At 46.1% G+C, this 18,118-nt stretch overlaps 1 protein-coding gene across 1 annotated transcript; it reads right to left on the bottom strand.

Moving 5' to 3' along the window:
• Nucleotides 1-5,801: 5,801 nt before the first annotated feature.
• LOC118075941 (uncharacterized) lies at nucleotides 5,802-17,798 on the bottom strand. The gene is made up of 5 exons (XM_088662634.1): nucleotides 16,838-17,798; nucleotides 11,868-11,971; nucleotides 9,260-9,390; nucleotides 9,087-9,157; nucleotides 5,802-7,638 (listed from the first exon to the last, which is right to left on the bottom strand). The coding sequence occupies exons 2-5, from the start codon at nucleotides 11,937-11,939 to the stop codon at nucleotides 7,049-7,051; spliced, it is 864 nt and encodes a 287-aa protein (XP_088518760.1). The 5' UTR covers nucleotides 11,940-11,971; nucleotides 16,838-17,798; the 3' UTR covers nucleotides 5,802-7,048.
• Between the last annotated feature and the right edge of the window lie 320 nt (nucleotides 17,799-18,118).

The raw sequence follows: 18,118 nt of genomic DNA on the forward strand, positions 1-18,118 counted from the left end.
TGGTGATCACTTTTGAAATGAGTCCACCACCAGTCACCACCTTTCATGTTCAAACGAGAGATGTCCTGTTCAGTGTGATATCACAGCACTTCGGTAACCAAAAATCAAAGCCCGTGAACCGAGTTAAGACTTTTAACAGACAGTGTTTCCTGATGGCGATCTTATATCACAAAGCAGGTCATTCAGATCTGATCTTTACAAGTTAAGTGCTTGGCCAATCAGTTTCCATGCATTTTTGGGTTTTTTTTTCAGTCATGGATATTTATTGCTTTTTAGTCACCCACCATCCATACCAATGGGCAAAACTTGACGGATGTATAGGAGTTGTGTTTTTCAGTTTTGCCAATCACTCCTTCCCTGTTTGCTACCATTTTCCATTCTGGGCATATGTACAGGTATTTCTGTATCTCTGTGTACACAAACTTTGGTTTTCTTAAAAAAGAAAAAAAATTGCAGCAAACATTACCAGTCTTATCCAGCCAGTTGCTCTTTCGCAAGAGGCAAAATGGAAGCTTGTGCTTTTTTGTGGGGGAGGCAATATCCATTCCAATATGTTTGGTTTTTGGTTGTTGTTGTTTTTATTAATGTGATACTGAAGTCTTGTGCAAGAGTGCAAATGTGATAAAGTGTATTTAAAACACACATTTTTTATTTAATTTTTTTAAAAAATCAAATTTATGCACTGCTGCAATTGTGGTTGCCCGGGTAGTCCTCCACTTTTACTGTGCAGATATCTTAAATAATATCTCCTGTGAATTGGGCATGTGTCACTCAGTGGAACTGGGTTTCTTTCCTTTGGTGTTGGGGGCCAGTGAAAACAAAGGTTGATCTCAGGTGATGAGCAAACAGAAGTTGGGTATGGTGAGATAATTTGAAACGTTGCCTCACATTACAAACCGCCCCCCCCCCCGGCCCCCCGAATTTCCTATTTTTACTTATTGGATTTTTTGCAGTAAGGAGAATTTTTATTTATTTCTTTATTTTTAAAGCACAGGCTGGTATTTTGATGACACATAACATCGTGCAAATTCTGCAAAAGGTTTGTGGACATGAACAACACAAATTCCGCAATAAACTTCCCTCTGGAAGCATTCAAACTATACAGATAACTTGAAACACCACCCAAGTCACAAATCACACTTATGATAAATGGTGGGTTGTTTCCTATAATAAAAGATAACAAAGTGATAGTTTACAGAAATGGAAAAGTTACAAATTAATAGGAAAACTGATTTATGATCACTCAAATGAGGAAATGGATTTAATTATAACCCAAGACGGGAGGACCTGTACTTTGATCATAACAAGCATTAGTAATGATCTGATAAGAATAAACATATAGGGAGCAAGATGTGTTTATAGAGGACAAGGCAGGCTGTCATTTCATTGAAGCTTCAGCAGACTAGAATGACTCAGAAATGACTTTACTAATTCCACTGGACAGACAGGGGACCCAGGGAATCAACTCACCGAGCGACTTCCCAACCAATCTCCATTCTTCCCCCCATAATTATTGGCCAATATGTCAAATCTTCTTAGAAATCTTTTGCTCAAGGTATATTATGAGATTACAAGCTTTGTGTTATTATTGAACCCATGGTTGAGTCCACATGCGGTTGTAGGTTGAACTGAACGACTGTAATGTGCATGGGTGAAGTGGACACATATGGTAAAAGGTAAAGGACCTCTGTCCAGTAGAAGGCGACTATGGGATGCGGCGCTCATCTCCGCTTTCAAGCCAAGGAAGCTGGCGTTTGTCCACAGACAGCTTTCCAGGTCTTGTGGCCAGCAGGACTAAACCGCTTCTGGCACCACGGGACACCGTGACGGAAGCCAGAGCACACGGAAACACCGTTTACCTTTCCACCGCAGCGGTACCTATTTATCTACTTGCACTGGCATGTTTTCAAACTGCTAGGTTGGCAGGAGCTGGGACAGAGCAACGGGAGCTCACGCCGTCATGCAGATTCGAACCGCTAACTTTACAATCGGCAAGCCCAAGACACTCAGTGGTTTAGATCACAGCGCCACCCGCATACCTGGACACATACCGTATGAACAGTAAGGCAATGTGCAGCCTGCCAGCGTACACACTGAAATGGCTCATATATTTGGGGCGGTTGATAACGTTGTTGGGCTATTCAGATGTTCTTTAATCAAAATAATACCATTAATCCAAGGAAGAAACACTCTCACGTGACATTAAATCAGAGAAGAGCCTGCAGTAATTTGTAATTGATGAAGTGCTGCGGGGAGCTTGTCTTGGGGCAGGTGGTCCGCCTTGGGATTGAGAAAAGAGGCAATAACTGTGTCCTTATTTCCAGCTGTGAAATGTTGCAGGGTGCGTGACACTGAAAACTCCACCTAAATTAATTCTGAGCTGCCGGGGACTGCTAAGTTCTCCTTAGAACATGACTCATCTCTCCCTGTCTTCTCCAGTTAGGCCGGCTGCTAATAGGAAAGCCAGCATAATTGTGAGGCATGAATATTTCAAGACCCTCAAAATGGCAGGCTGCTCGCCTGAGGCAACTCCTAACCGCCAAGATCTTTCCAGCGTGTCAACTGACGATGTTTGCTCCTCCCTCCCACCAGAAAAACAGCAGCAGGAACAAAACTGTGAGATAAGAACAGCTAAGGTCAAATGTGGAAAGACGAGCTTGTTGAACTTCCCACATTTATTTATCCACCGTACGTTTATAGCTCCCGGCAGCTATAAACCCATGGGTGGCAGTTTACAAAAGGGGTGGTTTGTCTCCCTATCCAGAATCAAGTTTTTCTCCTTTCCTTTCACCTCAGTAGGATAAAAAGAGAGCCCTGCTGGATCAGGCCAAAGATCAATCTAGACCAGCATCCTGTTTCAAAAAGAGGTCAGTCAGGTGAATATCAAAATCCCACAGAAGAGTCTGAGGGCAACAGCTAGGCAACAGCTATCCCCTGCTGTTTGCCTTATCCCAGAGGCAACCAACACGATGTCCTCCAGATTTTGGGGGCTGATGGGAACTGGACATCAGGTGGTCTTGTAGGAAAGAGGACAGGAACAAGCGTAGACTTAGTTGGCTCTGTCTGTCATTGGCTCTGGCTCCCCTCATAGTTGGCCTCGTGTCCTCTTCTCCCCCAGTCCCACACCAGGCAACGCTGGGGCATTAGCCTATATCAGTGATGTCCAACAGGTAAATTGCGGGGTCTTTCTGGTAGATCCTGGTTGATCTCTGGTCCCACAGCAATCTACTTACAAAAAAGCAAAGAAAGCAACAAAACGAAACACCCAACTTTGGCTTACTAAAAAAAAGCTCCACAACTTTGGCTTACCAAAAAAGGATCCACAACTTTGGACAGATCACTGCCAGTCTTTTTACGACAATGGGTAGATCAATGCCAGTTTTTTTATACTGTGAGTAGATCAAAGTCTATTGGGAGTTGGACGTCCCTGGCCTATATCATCCTCTTCCTCTTTTATATTTACACCTTACCTCTTGACTCGAGAGAACTTTTAACCCCACCAGCTGAGTCAGCTTTGTTTTGTCTTGGGGAGGTTCAGATTGTTTCGTTTTAGATCACGACAAAGCTTTGGGAGGTGTGGGTTAAAGGCATCTTCTAAAACAAAACTGGCGGAAAGTGCTGCTTAGTTAATACAGATTTTACATCCCACTCAGTGTGATTCAGCACCGGGGAATTCACAGCTTGTCTTATTTTATTATTTTTAAACTACCCTAGAAAGGGTTCTAGGTAGAATTTTCAGGCAAGGAAGCCTGTCAAATAATTACTATTTGGCGAGTTGGCCACACAACATTCGAGAAGACAGATTGAAGGATGTGGCTGGAGAACACACATTCAGTTAATGTTCTGGTCCTACATGCATTCTGGGTGAAGGAGGGGTGAGGAATGAGGGGTGATCATTGTTTAGCACATTATTGTACGCTGATTGTTATCTTGTTGTTGTTGTTGTTTAGTCGTTTAGTCATGTCTGACTCTTCGTGACCCCATGGACCATAGCACGCCAGGCACTCCTGTCTTGCACTGCCTCCCGCAGTTTGGTCAAACTCATGTTCGTAGCTTCGAGAACACTGTCCAACCATCTTGTCCTCTGTCGTCCCCTTCTCCTAGTGCCCTCAATCTTTCCCAACATCAGGGTCTTTTCCAGGGAGTCTTCTCTTCTCATGAGGTGGCCAAAGTATTGGAGCCTCAGCTTCACGATCTGTCCTTCCAGTGAGCACTCAGGGCTGATTTCCTTAAGAATGGATAGGTTTGATCTTCTTGCAGTCCATGGGACTCTCAAGAGTCTCCTCCAGCACCATAATTCAAAAGCATCAATTCTTCGGCGATCAGCCTTCTTTATGGTCCAGCTCTCACTTCCATACATCACTACTGGGAAAACCATAGCTTTAACTATACGGACCTTTGTAGGCAAGGTGATGTCTCTGCTTTTTAAGATGTTAAGATTGTTACCTACTTTTGAAAATTGATGAAACAAATATTATTTTAGAATGGATGTGGCTCTTGAAAGCCTCCCTAAATTATTAAAAACTACTCAGCTCTCCTGCTCTCCCAAGGGCCAGGCCTACAATTCTTGAGGTTTGTTCATACACAGATTGTGGTTAGGGAGCTTGCTACCAGCCTGACAGGCTTTCCTGGCAATAGCATCAAGTGCAGTGCAGTGAGTGTTAAGCTAAGGTTACCAGACATCCCCGTTTCCCGGGGAAAAGTCCCCGGATTTACAAATCAGTCCCCTGACAAAATCCATCTATTTAGTAGGAAGTTGAAAAGTGTCCCTGTATTCATTGAAAAAAAATCTGGTAACCTTATGTTAAGCTTCAATGCACTATAATGCCCTGGTGTGCCCTGGAGTCAGGGGCATTCTGGGAAATTGAGCAGCAACCAGATTTGGCCACCCAGCCCCTGGTGGGATATTAAAACAGCAGTGGGCCCTGCTAGTGGTGGGTCCCTGGCAGCTGCACAAAGATGTGATGTGTTGATATACCAGCCTTGTTTTCTGGAATGTTCCACAGGACTACTGAATGGAATCAGAGCAGGGAGAAGATATTGATGGTCTAGGAAGGCTACATATGCTCAGTTTTATCAGAAGCTCCTCACACTTTGCACTTTGCATTTCTAGAAAAATGAAAGATGGGTTTTATGTCTGACTGCAAGCAGCACCTCCGATTTGCATGCCTTCTGCCCCCTAATCTCCGCTGTGTGGCAACTCTCTAATTTAGCCGGTGGCAAGAAAAGTGCACCCCACATCTGCTCAGGATCACTTCCAACTCTTCCGATGTCACGATGTTATAGGGTCTAGCTCTGGCATGGAAAGCAGATTGTGAGGCCGAGTATCAGAACAAATTAAGCCCTTAATGCTCTCCCCCAACTTCAGCTGCAGCTTCTGGCTCAGGGAAATTGGAACCTATTTAATTCAAGTATGGCAAAAACATGATCTGAGGAATCAAACAGGAAGAGATAAAAATAGCTCAGTAGCTTTTCCATTTATGATTCCAGTTTACCTGTCTAAATGGTTCAGTTGTGTGTGTCCTTGTTCCTATCTCACATACAGAGCATCCCACATGCCACCCACAACCAGGAAATTATTCTTTTCTAATGCCTTTATTGTAGTATTTCTTATACAGTCTTGTTACTAACAGTATTATACAATATTGAACATTTGTTACTGTGAGGGACAGAACTTACAGGCAGGTCCCTCCCATCTTAAGCAGCAGCTCATCACCCAGCGGGAGTACTAGTGGGGAGGGAGAGATCTCCAGCGGAGACTCAGGAAGTGGTGACCAAGGCTCAGGCAAGGTAGCGGAGCCCATGCCCAGTGTGGGAAGGGAAGTGGGAGGCAAAGGAAGAAGACCAGTCCCACCGACCCCGGAACTGAGAAGGAAACGACGGGGGCGGAGATTCAGTATCCCTAGACTTCTTTGCTGTAGGAAAACGCGCGAATCTCCATTCGGAGGTTCTGACCCCTAACTGACAACATGTACATAGTACTGCTCTGCACTGTAAATAATCAGCACTAAATAAAAGAATGAAAAGACAACGCCTGGAGGAGTCGTTACTCTAGAGTAGCCACTGCCGCGTCTGTGACAGTTACATTTTAAAGATACATGCTTGTGGTTTCGTTCTTCCTGTGTTAGTTGCGAAATGTAAGTCAAATATATACAAAACAATATACAAAACAAATTTCATCAAATAACCGTAATCGAACCTAACTTATTAAATCTGAAATATTGACCTCCCATCACTGCCCGGAGTGCATCTTATCTGTATAGTTAATGTACGTACTTTTCTCATCGTATTCTTACTGTCTCTTTTGTACATCCGATTGAGATTTGTACAACCAGGAAATTATTCTGTCTGGCAGGTAGATGACACTCCACACCAGGGGTCGGCAAGGCTTACCAGGCATGGGCCGGATCACGCGGGGACTCACCGAGTGGGCGGCTCAGTTCGGGAGCAGCTCATGGGCCAGATAAGCGGCTCTCATGGGCCAGTTAAGCGACCCTCATGTAGGCTTCATTTCATTTCAAAAAATAAAACTTAATTTTACGGTTTTATCATTGTTTATGTTTTGAATTTGATATATAAGGGGGCACCAAAACCTTTTAAGTGTCTAGGGCCTCTAAAGGTCCTAATCCAGCCCCGAAGCACCGTCCTTACATGTCCTAAGAGACAGCCATAGATACAAATGGGTGGGCCATTTCCCACCTCACCTGGCTGGATGCCATGACATCCTAGGAAGGCGAGCAATAAGCCAGGGCAGTTGGTTCTGGTGGGTGTTGTTTTATCTGAGGCTGGAAGCTAGAGAGAGACAGAGACATGTCTTGCTCTGGGGGGGGGGGCAAACTGGTCACTTTGGGTCTTCTCTGGAAACCTAATAGGGAAGCAAGATCTGTTGGACTGTTAATGCTATGAGTCCCTCCATCCTATGCTTAGGTTGTATACAGTATATGTGCAAATAAAACCACACATCCTAAAGACATCAGTCTCCACTGGCCTTCATTCCAAGGAAACCAGAACCTGGGTTAGGGCTTGAACGCCTGGAGTCTCTCGCCTCTCAGAGATTGGGGTGTGTGAAATATTTCACAGGCTCTTCCATGGTGTTGATGGAGCCTGCCATTCCCGCGTGGTTCAGACTTTCGGCCTGTGAATCCTGGGCATGCTGGCCCACTGTGGGCACCAGAGGACTTTTCATATTTGGAATGCTAGAAATTCTCTGGAAGAGGCCCAACTTCTGCAGTGCTTCATCCCTAGGGGACCTCTGGCCTCCAGGCAACGGCAACGGCTTCTTATCTGTTCCCGCAGCATCCTCTGTTGGCTCCCTGACAGCAGTGGAGACGTCAAGGTGGTGGAGAAAGCGAGAGCGAAGCTCTTGGACGTTGACCCCTGACCTCATTATTGTGTCAAACTTCCTGAAGTAAGCAGGGTGAGATTCCGCCAATCTATGAGGCCCTCTGGCTTTGGGAGAAGAAGGGTTGGGCCTGCTCCTCCCCAGAGTGATGTCAGCTGATTCCTCCAAAAGGGACTTGGACACTTTAATCTTGGAAAGGGCAGGGCGAGGAGAACCGGGCTTGGCTGAGGCTGCCTCCACAGGCGTACTTTGCTGCATCCGGGAGTCAACACTGTTCTTGCATTGGTCCTCTGCACCTGCACACACAACCGACCTAAGTCAGGAAAGTTGACTGCAGAAAGTCACAAATGCTTTAGCTGAGATTCCTGCAACTGCTAGATGAACGTTGTGGATTCCTCCCAACTCCACAATTCTATGATTCTAAGGAAAGAGGTTGGAGGTTTCCTTAAGAACTCTCTCCCTTCCAGCCCAGCCAGATATGGTCCACCTCAACGCAACGGTTGCGGCAAATGCATTTGCTGCAGCTATGCGAATGCTACACCAATGGTTCGCACAGTAAGCACATCAAGCATGAAGGCAGAAAGCAGAGGGGCGATGATGACCTTAGCTGCCAAGTATCCCATTTTTCGCGGGAAACCCCCGGATTTTAATCCGTTTCCTGCTGTTCTCCCGAATGGAGAAAAATCCCGGAAATCACCCAGATTTCCTGCCTGCCAGGGAGCCTCCATTTTGGGTGCCGCTCTGCCCATGTGTGGGCACCGGAAGTCGCTTCTACGCATGCCCGGTGGCCATCTTGGTGGTGCGTGGTCGCATGGCGGCGGCCGTCACCAAGATGGCCGCCACCATGCGGCCACCACCAAGATGGCCGCCGGGCATGCGTAGAAGTGACTTCCGGTGCTGCTCTGCCCTATTTCCGGTGCCCACGCATGGGCGGAGTGGCCCTGGAAGTTGCTTCTACGCAACTTCCGGTCCCGCGCCGCTGCTGATCCCGCTTTTTCCAGCGGGAGACTTGGCAGGTATGGGATGACCGGATTTCAGATCTCAAGCAGGATTCCCAAAACTGGTACCCCCCAAAAGTTTGGGGCTACAATTCCCATCATCACTGCCCATTGCCCCTTGACTTGCTGGGGACGATGGGAGTTGTAGTTCAAAACATGTGGAGGACACCAGGCTGAGGAAAGCTGATTTAATGGGGAAAGATCCATGTTTGGGGTGACAGAGATGCACCCATCTACTGTGTATGTGGGCTGAAGTTGGCAGTTGCCTGTTGGCAGTCACCATTCTAAGTGCTAAGAATTAAAGATTAGGCATGGAATGTCAGAAACTGGCATTCCCACTAGTCTGACAGGAAGGCAGTGTGCTACTGGGGGCCTAGGAGGCTGTAGAGGAGCAGAAATATACCCCTCACACAGGCATGGGGCAGAAAGGACTGTAGGCATCAGTGAGCGTGGGATGTGGGGGCAGGGAAGTAAGAAGATGTTGATTTTAATGTGTTAAATGAAAACCACCAGCCAAATCACAGCTGCAGGAAGCCACATGAGAATGGACCTCGCTACACCAGCCAGCTGGCTACGTGTTGTAGATCTGGGCTGGGGAGCCTTTGGTCCTCCAGATGTTGTTGAACTACAGCTCCCATAATTCCTGGCCATTGGCTATGTTTGCTAGGGTTGATGGGAGTTGTTGTAGCTCTACATTTCTAGAAGACGTCCGCAAATCTATGTTAACGGGTTTGATTTCATCTCACCTAGTGGTTCTGCCAATTCCTGATGACTCTCCTCCTCCTCCTCCTCCTCCTCCTCCTCCTCCTCCTCCTCCTCCTCCTCCTCCTCCTCCTCCTCCTCCTCCTCCTCCTCCTCTTCTTCTTCTTCTTCTTCTTCTTCTTCTTCTTCTTCTTCTTCTTCTTCTTCCTCCTCCTCCAAAAGATCATCATCCAAGGAGTCAATTGCCTGCAGCAAGTTCTCTAGACATTCCTTCTCTTCTGGGCTTAGCCCAGAGAAAAAATCTTCATCGTATTTTGAGGTGCCTTCAGAATGTGGTACAGGGCTCAACTAAAGGCAAAATAAGAAGTCTTAATACAAGAAGCCAGGATGAGGAGGGGGAACATAACTTCTCAAAGCCAACAAATATACAGCTACTTTTCCAATTAACCTATGGCAGATCCATGCCATACATTTAAAGCACCTGACTTCTCCCAAGAATCCTGGGAGCTGTAATTTGTTTTGGGTGCTGGGAATTGTAGCTCTTGGGGGAAACTACAGTTCCCATGATTCTTTGGGGGGGATCTGCCACAAGGCTGATGAATATGGGAGGTAGCTGACAAGGGAAAACAAATTGGGAGACGGGTAGCTGGAAATTAGTAACACTGAACAAGAAATTATTGTTAGCTTAAAGTCCTGAATCAGTTCTGGGTGTGAACTATTGATCATGGTGTACCTTTGTCTCTATTCAACTCTCTGCCCTAAACCTAAACTCATTTACTGATTCCACTGAGACTTTCAATGTACAGTCATGTACAGTCATACATTGGAAGTTGAATGGAATCAGTTCCGGAAGTCCATTCGACTTCCAAAATATTCCAAATCCAAATCGCGGCTTCTGATTGGCTGTAGCCAATCAGAAGCTGCAAAAGCCCTGTCGGATGTTTGGGTTCCAAATGAACATTTGCAAACCAGAACCATCACTTCTGAGTCTATGGCGTTTGGGAGCCAAAATGTCTGAATTTCAGGGTGTTCGATATCCAAGGTACAACTGTAATAGGAGTGCAATTGCACCTTTGCACCCTGATCCTATGGTCTCATCAAGATGGCTGTTGTTGTGTCTCAGGAATAGTCACGATCCTGGAATGATGAGCAGGATCTTAAGTCATCTGGTCAAACCATTTTTGGTCTCGTATAATTGTACCACTGTTGAAATATACTCGGAGTCGAGAGTGAATTTCATGCTCTTTATTCAGCTCGTAGTCATCAAGGAGAAGAGGAGAAGAATGGCCCTTTCCCCCAAACCATCTGCTTATATACATTATTTACACAATGGGCCTTGTGTGATTGGCTACTTCAGGGCTACACCTGTGGGCCAATCAGTTTGTGGATTGACTTCTGCCAGCAGCCTGATTGGCTGCTCCTGCAGGCCAGCATAACATAAGTATATTACGCTAGGACTGCCATATTTCAAGAAGCGAAAATCCGGACACTTCCGATATGAGCTGCCATATGCCCGGGTTTTCCCCAGACATTTGGACTGATTTTTGAAAATTTCACCCAGATGCCATTTTCGACGGACAAATCCCAGCTATGTCCAAACGTATGACAACCCTGTCTTATGCCAGGGCAACACAACTCCCAGCATGCTGCCCCAGTGCTAGGGCGACACAGTGAATAGGCCTGTACAAGGCATATTACATGCTCATGACTGTTAAGGAAAGTGAGAAAATGGTTAATTCTCCATCCGTCTGCAAAAATGGTTTTTCCGCCCTCCCACAGTGCAGCTGCAGGCATCTTGTGACTGTCTTATCTGAGTCGCTGGACAAAATAGCACATAGCGCTGGGTAGATAAGGACTCAAATTACAGCATTCATTGTTGTGGAGTACAGGATAATCTGTTGGGAAACTTGGAAATATCCTGTGAAAATGTGTAAGAGCTTTGAGAAGAGCTTGTCTGAGAGAAGATGGACGGCTTGCAAGGCTTCTTGGACTCGGAGAACTCTTGGCAATTGCATGACTCTGTAAGCACTGTATTTTGCACTTGCTATCCCGACTTCATAAACTGGCATCCTCTCTAGGCTCAAAGAGTGAAACTTCTTGTAGCAACTGTAAATAGCGCACATACATTGTGTGTGTGCGCGTGCTTGTGTATGCTAAGTAAAAGCTACCTCTGCTACATACGGCAATTGTTTCCTGCGGTAAGCCTGACAGCTCAGCTGAACATCTGGAGTGCATACACAACACCCAACAATGTCCTGCACATCACCGAACACAAGACAAGAATCATAGGACACCCTGAACCCTGACATGCACCTGTAATGATCATAATCAGAACAATTATAACGCTGTGATGATTATAATAATTAGGCAACCGGAAGAAAATATGGCTATTTAGCAATAGCTCCACTAGGTAGGAGGAAACCTGTGTGGCAAACATCATTTGAGTCAATATGTCATTCCCAGGAGCAGCACTGTGGTGAACTGGTGTCAGGTTCGATAAAAAGCCATCGCTTTGGTTTGTCCTCTCCACTTTATTGTGTACATATAGTTATTTTAATTCTATAAATCAATCACTCAACCTCATCACCTATTTGTCAACAGCAATTTTATTATTTAGATAGCCTGTCCTATCCAGCTGCATCTCCTTTTTCAAGCCTGCTTCTGGAGTGCATTTGGACTAACAATGGCTGCCAAGAGAATTTGCTTGCCAGCCTGGACCCATTCACACTTCCAGCTTGATTAATTCATCGCCTTCCATAATAATAATAATAATAATAATAATAATAATAATAATAATAATAATAATGTGTGGATTTTGCTCATACCTCAGGTGGTGCTTCCTTGTTCTTTTGCTCGGTGGTGAGCTGGAGGCTTGCAGATGAATTGTCAGTGTCCATTTCCTGTCACCACAGAAGCTTCTTCATCAAATCTACATGTTATAGGAAAAGAACGGGAAGGGGGCCATTGAGCTGAAACTGTACCAAGGGGACTCCCGGTCCACATTCACAACTAGGATACTACTTTAAACAGTTGTGGCTTCCCGCAAAGAATTCTGGGGGCTGTAGTTTAAGGGTGCTCAGAGGAGACTCCTGTTCCCCTCCCAGAAGTTCCCCTCCCAGAAGTGGTTTAACCTTCTTCCCAAGCAACTCTGGCAATTGGATCTCTGAAAGGGGAGTAGGAAGCTGCTACGGTTACAATTCTCAACACCCCTAACAAACTACAGCTCCCAGACTGTTTGAAGTGGTATGAAAGCCCTTTAATGGCATGAGTTGAAGCAGACCCGATGAAATTAATTAACCTAAGTTGATTGTGTCTATTATATTCAGTGGGTCTAACGTCAGATGTCATCCCCAGTATTTATGTTTTGTTGTTGTTGTTGTTGTTTAGTCGTTTAGTCGTGTCCGACTCTTCGTGACCCCATGGACCATAGCACGCCAGGCACTCCTGTCTTGCACTGCCTCCCGCAGTTTGGTCAAACTCATGTCCGTAGCTTCGAGAACACTGTCCAACCATCTTGTCCTCTGACGTCCCCTTCTCCTAGTGCCCTCAATCTTTCCCAACATCAGGGTCTTTTCCAAGGATTCTTCTCTTCTCATGAGGTGGCCAAAGTATTGGAGCCTCAGCTTCACGATCTGTCCTTCCAGTGAGCACTCAGGGCTGATTTCCTTAAGAATGGATAGGTTTGATCTTCTTGCAGTCCATGGGACTCTCAAGAGTCTCCTCCAGCACCACAATTCAAAAGCATCAATTCTTCGGCGATCAGCCTTCTTTATGGTCCAGCTCTCACTTCCATACATCACTACTGGGAAAACCATAGCTTTAACTATACGGACCTTTGTCGGCAAGGTGATGTCTCTGCTTTTTAAGATGCTGTCTAGGTTTGTCATTGCTTTTCTCCCAAGAAGCAGGCGTCTTTTAATTTCGTGACTGCTGTCACCATCTGCAGTGATCAAGGAGCCCATTTATGTTTACCTTTTTTAAAAAAATTATACAGGGATCCACAGAAAATAAAAGGGGAGGCAGTGATGTGCAGTTAGTCATCGTCCTTTCAAGGCCAGGAGTGTGTGCACTCGGATAACTGGAGGGGAACCAAGTGTGTGGGAAGACAGAGATTAAAAGGAAAGTCTAAAAATATCCAGTTTCCAAAACAAAGAACTCCCAATTGTTTCACAGATCCCACGACTCAAAGAAATCAGGGAGATTAATGCTGCTTATGCAAATATGCGTATGTATTTTTTTGAAAGATTGTGGGGCTGTAGAATTGTTGTGCCACTGATGGTTCCGCGGGGCTGGTTGTTTTAGTTTGTGTGTAAGAGAACATGTGGTTCTTGGAGCATCTCTGTTGTGTTTTATAAATCTTGCTAGCTTCTTTGAGGATTCTAGTTGAAAAGTGTTCTAAAACAACACTGCTGGCCTTGGCTCAGGATACCTGAAGGAGCGTCTCCACCCCCATTGTTCAGCCCAGGCACTGAGGTCCAGCTCCGAGGGCCTTCTGGCAGTTCCCTCACTGCGAGAAGTGAGGTTACAGGGAACCAGGCAGAGGACCTTCTCGGTAGTGGCACCAGCCCTGTGGAACGCCCTCCCATCAGATGTCAATGAAATAAACAACTGTCTGGCTTTTAGAAAACATCTGAAGGCAGCCCTGATTAGGGAAGTTTTTAATGCTTGGTGTTTTATCGTATTTTTAATATTCTGTTGGAGGCTGCCCAGAGTAAGTAATAAATATATTATTATTATTATTATTATTATTATTATTATTATTATTATTATTATTAACTCTTCCACCATATTGTACAGGCTAGCCTTCATCAACCTGGACCCTTCCTAATGTTTTAGACTACAACTTCCAGCAGCCCCGGCCAATTCTGGGTCCCACATTCCTGCTATAGCTCCTCAGCTGGCATATCCACAGTGCAGGACTCCACCCCTAGTTTCCCACAGAGGGTTTGAGACCCATCAGCTACTCTCACCTGGTTTAGCGGGCCAGTCAAAGCCGTTCCCGAGGTGTGGCTGCTGCCACATGCCGATAGCTTCTAGGAGCCACAGGTGAGCGGTGCCTGGAAAGCAGTGACACCCAAGAACATTGGACCTGCCTCATGTGTCCCAGAACATGGAAACTTTCTTACTTTCCTGATAGCTGCCAACCCTGCCTGCCAGCTCAGAGCCTTCTCCTCCTTTTTTATTTTCTTTTTTTGATCTCCCTATCTCATTCCTGCCAGCAGGTGACGTCCACCGATAAGCGTAGTTTGTTTCCTTCTCACAATAGAGACACACGTTATCTTTTTCCGGCATTCCAAGGCACTCACAATATTCCCAAAGCTGGTGTAGCTGATGGGTGAAGAATATCTGTGCTGATCAGGTGTCACCGTTGCCATTGTTCAGTGAATGGCACCAGTATTTATCGGAGTGACTGCGAGATTCTAACCAAGCGCATCCTAGATACAAAGGGCAAGCAAAAATAAAAGTAAAATAAACGGCTCAAAGCACCTAAAAGCCAGACGTATGTGAAACAGGCACAAATATAAATCATTGTTGTTGTTTTTCAAAAGGTGCTAAAATGAATAGATTGGTCATATGGCTTTTACAGAGCAATCTTTTGTTCGCGCCACATTAATTGTGCTATCCAGTGCCCCCCACTAGAAGGCTGCCCACAAATGTGTGTGTGTGTGGGGGGGGATTTAGCTATAGGATGTGGTAGAAATTCTGCTACACTAGTAGACTGTGAGACTCGTGGCTGGCATAAGAGATACCCTGATAGAACATTCCAGAATAAGCCAGTGCAACAAACAGAGAAAGAAAACAGAAAGCGTCTTTTAAGGCTGTGCTTGCCGCCTGCCAATTTTTATAAGTTCTAATACACACCACACACACACTTCACTTCACTTGCATAGGAGCCAACTCCTAGGGGCAAAAGTCCCTTCGACCTTCCCCAATAAAATATTTGAGGAGCCCCCCCCCCCGCAAGTTGATGGGCATTGCTGTTCAAATGGTCTCTGTGTGCTGTGTCTTTTGATTGATTCTTCTTCTTCTTCTTCTTCTTCTTCTTCTTCTTCTTCTTCTTCTTCTTCTTCTTCTTCTTCTTCTTCGGTGATCACTCGTAGCCGAGTAAGATTGTCTTCCATAAACACGGTTTTAACAATGGTGACTGTGGAGGCCAATTCTGGATCCACACGTCCTTCCACAGTGGGGACATTGGTTTCCAAGCAGGAGTTGATCACGGTGTGGATTTGCCAAGCGTGCCTTCCTCTTAGCATGTTTCTCCCTTGCATCCTGAGATCGAGTTTCTTCAAAGCCCATGACACCTTTGGTAAAGGCTATTCTCCAACTGGAGCGCTCGCAGGCCAGTGTTTCCCAGTTGTCAGTGTTTAATACTACATTTTTTAAAGATTTGCCTTGAGACAGTCTTTAAACCTCTTTTGTTGACCACCACCACTACGCTTTCCATTTTTAAGTTCGGAATAGAGTAGTTGCTTTGGAAGACGATCATCAGGCATCCGCACAACATGACCAGTCCAACGAAGTTGATGTTGAAGAATTATTGCTTTGACACTGGTGATCTTTGCTTCTTCCAGTACACTGGTATTAGTTCGCCTGTCTTCCCAAGTGATGTGTAAAATTTTTGTGATTGATTAAGCGGGGCAGGGGGGGCAATATTTTATTCAAGTTGGCCCCCCTGTTCACTTGCAGCCTAAGAAGAGCCACTCGATTAATCAGGGGCATATTTTCAGTCAAGTAAATACTTTTAACTTGATTAATCTAACCAACCAATGATTCAACATTGCAGCCCTACTAAATGCAAGATCTCCACGAGGCTTCGTCCCAATGGTAGAGAACACAGGGGCCAACCGGATGTTTGTGGGAACCCCTCTAACAAGACCTAAGCACAATAACCCTCTCCCCTCCTGTGGTTCCCAGCAACTTGTATTCAGGAGCATTATTACCGCCTCTCAGAGCATAGCCATCAGGCCTAGCAGCCGCAGATAGCCTTACCCTCAATTAATTTACCCCATGGGTAGGCAAACTAAGGCCCGGGGGCCGGATCCGGCCCAATTGCCTTCAGTAGAATGTGTGCTTTTATTCAAAATGGATCTCTGGGGTTTTTTGTGGGGCCTGCCTGGTGTTTTTACATGAGTAGAATGCGTGCTTTTATTTAAAATGCATCTCTGGGTTATTTGTGGGGCATAGGAATTCGTTCATTCCCTCCCCCCTCAAAATATAGTCTGGCCCCCCACAAGGTCTGAGGGACAGTGGACTGGCCTGCTGAAAAAGTTTGCTGACCCCTGATTTATTCAGTCCTGAAAAATCCTGAAATTGGTTCGATCCAGCTAAAAGGCAGCCCAATTTCTTTTTTTTCAAAGCTTAACAGCATTGCCAAAGTTCCACCCAATTGTTTGGATAGCCAATCAAACAGCACTTGGTGCTCTGTTTTCCCCTCCGATGGTCCTTGAACACACTTTCAGAGGTGCAATGCAAGGAAAGTTTTGCTACTCCTGGATGGCACAGGAATGTTGCCTTTGTATCACAACCTCCAGGTTCTCATCCTTCTCCCCAACTATGGACGTAGCCTAGGGGGTGGGGGTGGGGTTGCAGCTTCCTCTCTAAATCAAGTAAATAAATAAAAACACTTAACTAACTGACCAATTGCATCGCAATTAACTTGGTTTTGCGCCCCCCACTCAACATAAAGCCTAAAATAAATCCTGACTATGCCCATGCCCCCCCCAACAGCCCCCTTTGCTTGAACTGAAATTGAAATATAATAGAAAGGGAACTCTGAGACGGTCTTTCTGCTTACCAGCCTGTCCTTAGCCTCCTCTGTTGGAACTCAGGTGTTGGGAGTGCAATGGCCATCAGTTTGTGGTCCCTCTTTTCGTTCCCCATGGAGATGGGCGACCCTGCCTGGGATTGGTCCTGGACGGAGGTGACGGGAGAGCTTTGTACTGTTTGTTTGGACTCTCGGTGGCATGCAAATAAGAGTTATTTCCTTATCGAAGCATCCAAAGGCTGTGTCAACAGCACAAGTGCCGCCTTGCCCTTCAGCCAGGCCTCTTCCCTTTAGAAAAGCAATGGCCTCCCCTCTTGCGCAAACACTCCAGCCAACCTAGGGTGGAGTGGCTGAAAAGGAGGGGAGAGCCTAGCGGTCGCAGGTATCTTAGCTACCAGATCGCCCAGGGACAGGAGAAACTCTTCGTTACCGTGGGAACAGCAAGCTCCTTCACGCCATTGTGGAACTACCACCTCGGCTTAAGTCAATTCAAATATCATATAAAAGGCGCACTCTGACATTTCACAACTTAGGGGGCCCTGAAGGCAGCGGGCAAGCGGCGAGTCCCTCCCACCCCAATATGCCTTTCCTGAGTGAAGGAGGCACTCTAGACTCATCAAAAGCAGCTAGACAGCCTGAGCCATTATAAACTTAATTGCTTTGGATCCCATCCAGAATTATCTATGTCGAAGCTCAGGCTCATCATCTGCGAGCTGAGCAGCCACCTCTTTTGTACGCGCATCCTGGTTTTGTGCCTTAAGCACAGGGGTGAGGGAGCTGAGGGCCACTGGCACCCACATCTGGCCCTTGAGTCCCTCCCCAAGCTGCACATCAGCCATGCTCATCCCCACCCAGACTGCTTAGCACCCACCTTGATTGTTTTCCCTGGCTAGAACATGCCCTTGAACTTGCTTGTTTGCATGGAGGACAGAGAGGAGTCTGCGAGTGCATATGCAAGATACGTTTAAAGCAGGCATCCCCAAACTCGGCCCTCCAGATGTTTTGGGACTACAATTCCCATCATCCCTGACCTGACCACTGGTCCTGTTGGCTAGGGATGTTGGGAGTTGTAGTCCCAAAACATCTGGATGGCCAAGTTTGGGGATGCCTGGTTTAAAGCATGGGTCTCGGTGAGTGAGGGACTTCCTCTGCATGCAAAGACAAGCTGTAGCAGATTCAGTGGACAAAACCAAGAGTGGTTCCGATGGTCAAGAAGGCAGATTCTGCACTTGCTCAGGGCCGGTGCATCCATTTAGGTGGACTAGGCGGTCGCCTAGGGCGTGTAAATGGAGGGGGCGCTGGCCAGCCTGC

The sequence above is a fragment of the Zootoca vivipara genome, chromosome 2, assembly GCF_965207765.1.
Source record: "Zootoca vivipara chromosome 2, rZooViv2.hap1.1, whole genome shotgun sequence".
NCBI lineage: Eukaryota > Metazoa > Chordata > Lepidosauria > Squamata > Lacertidae > Zootoca > Zootoca vivipara.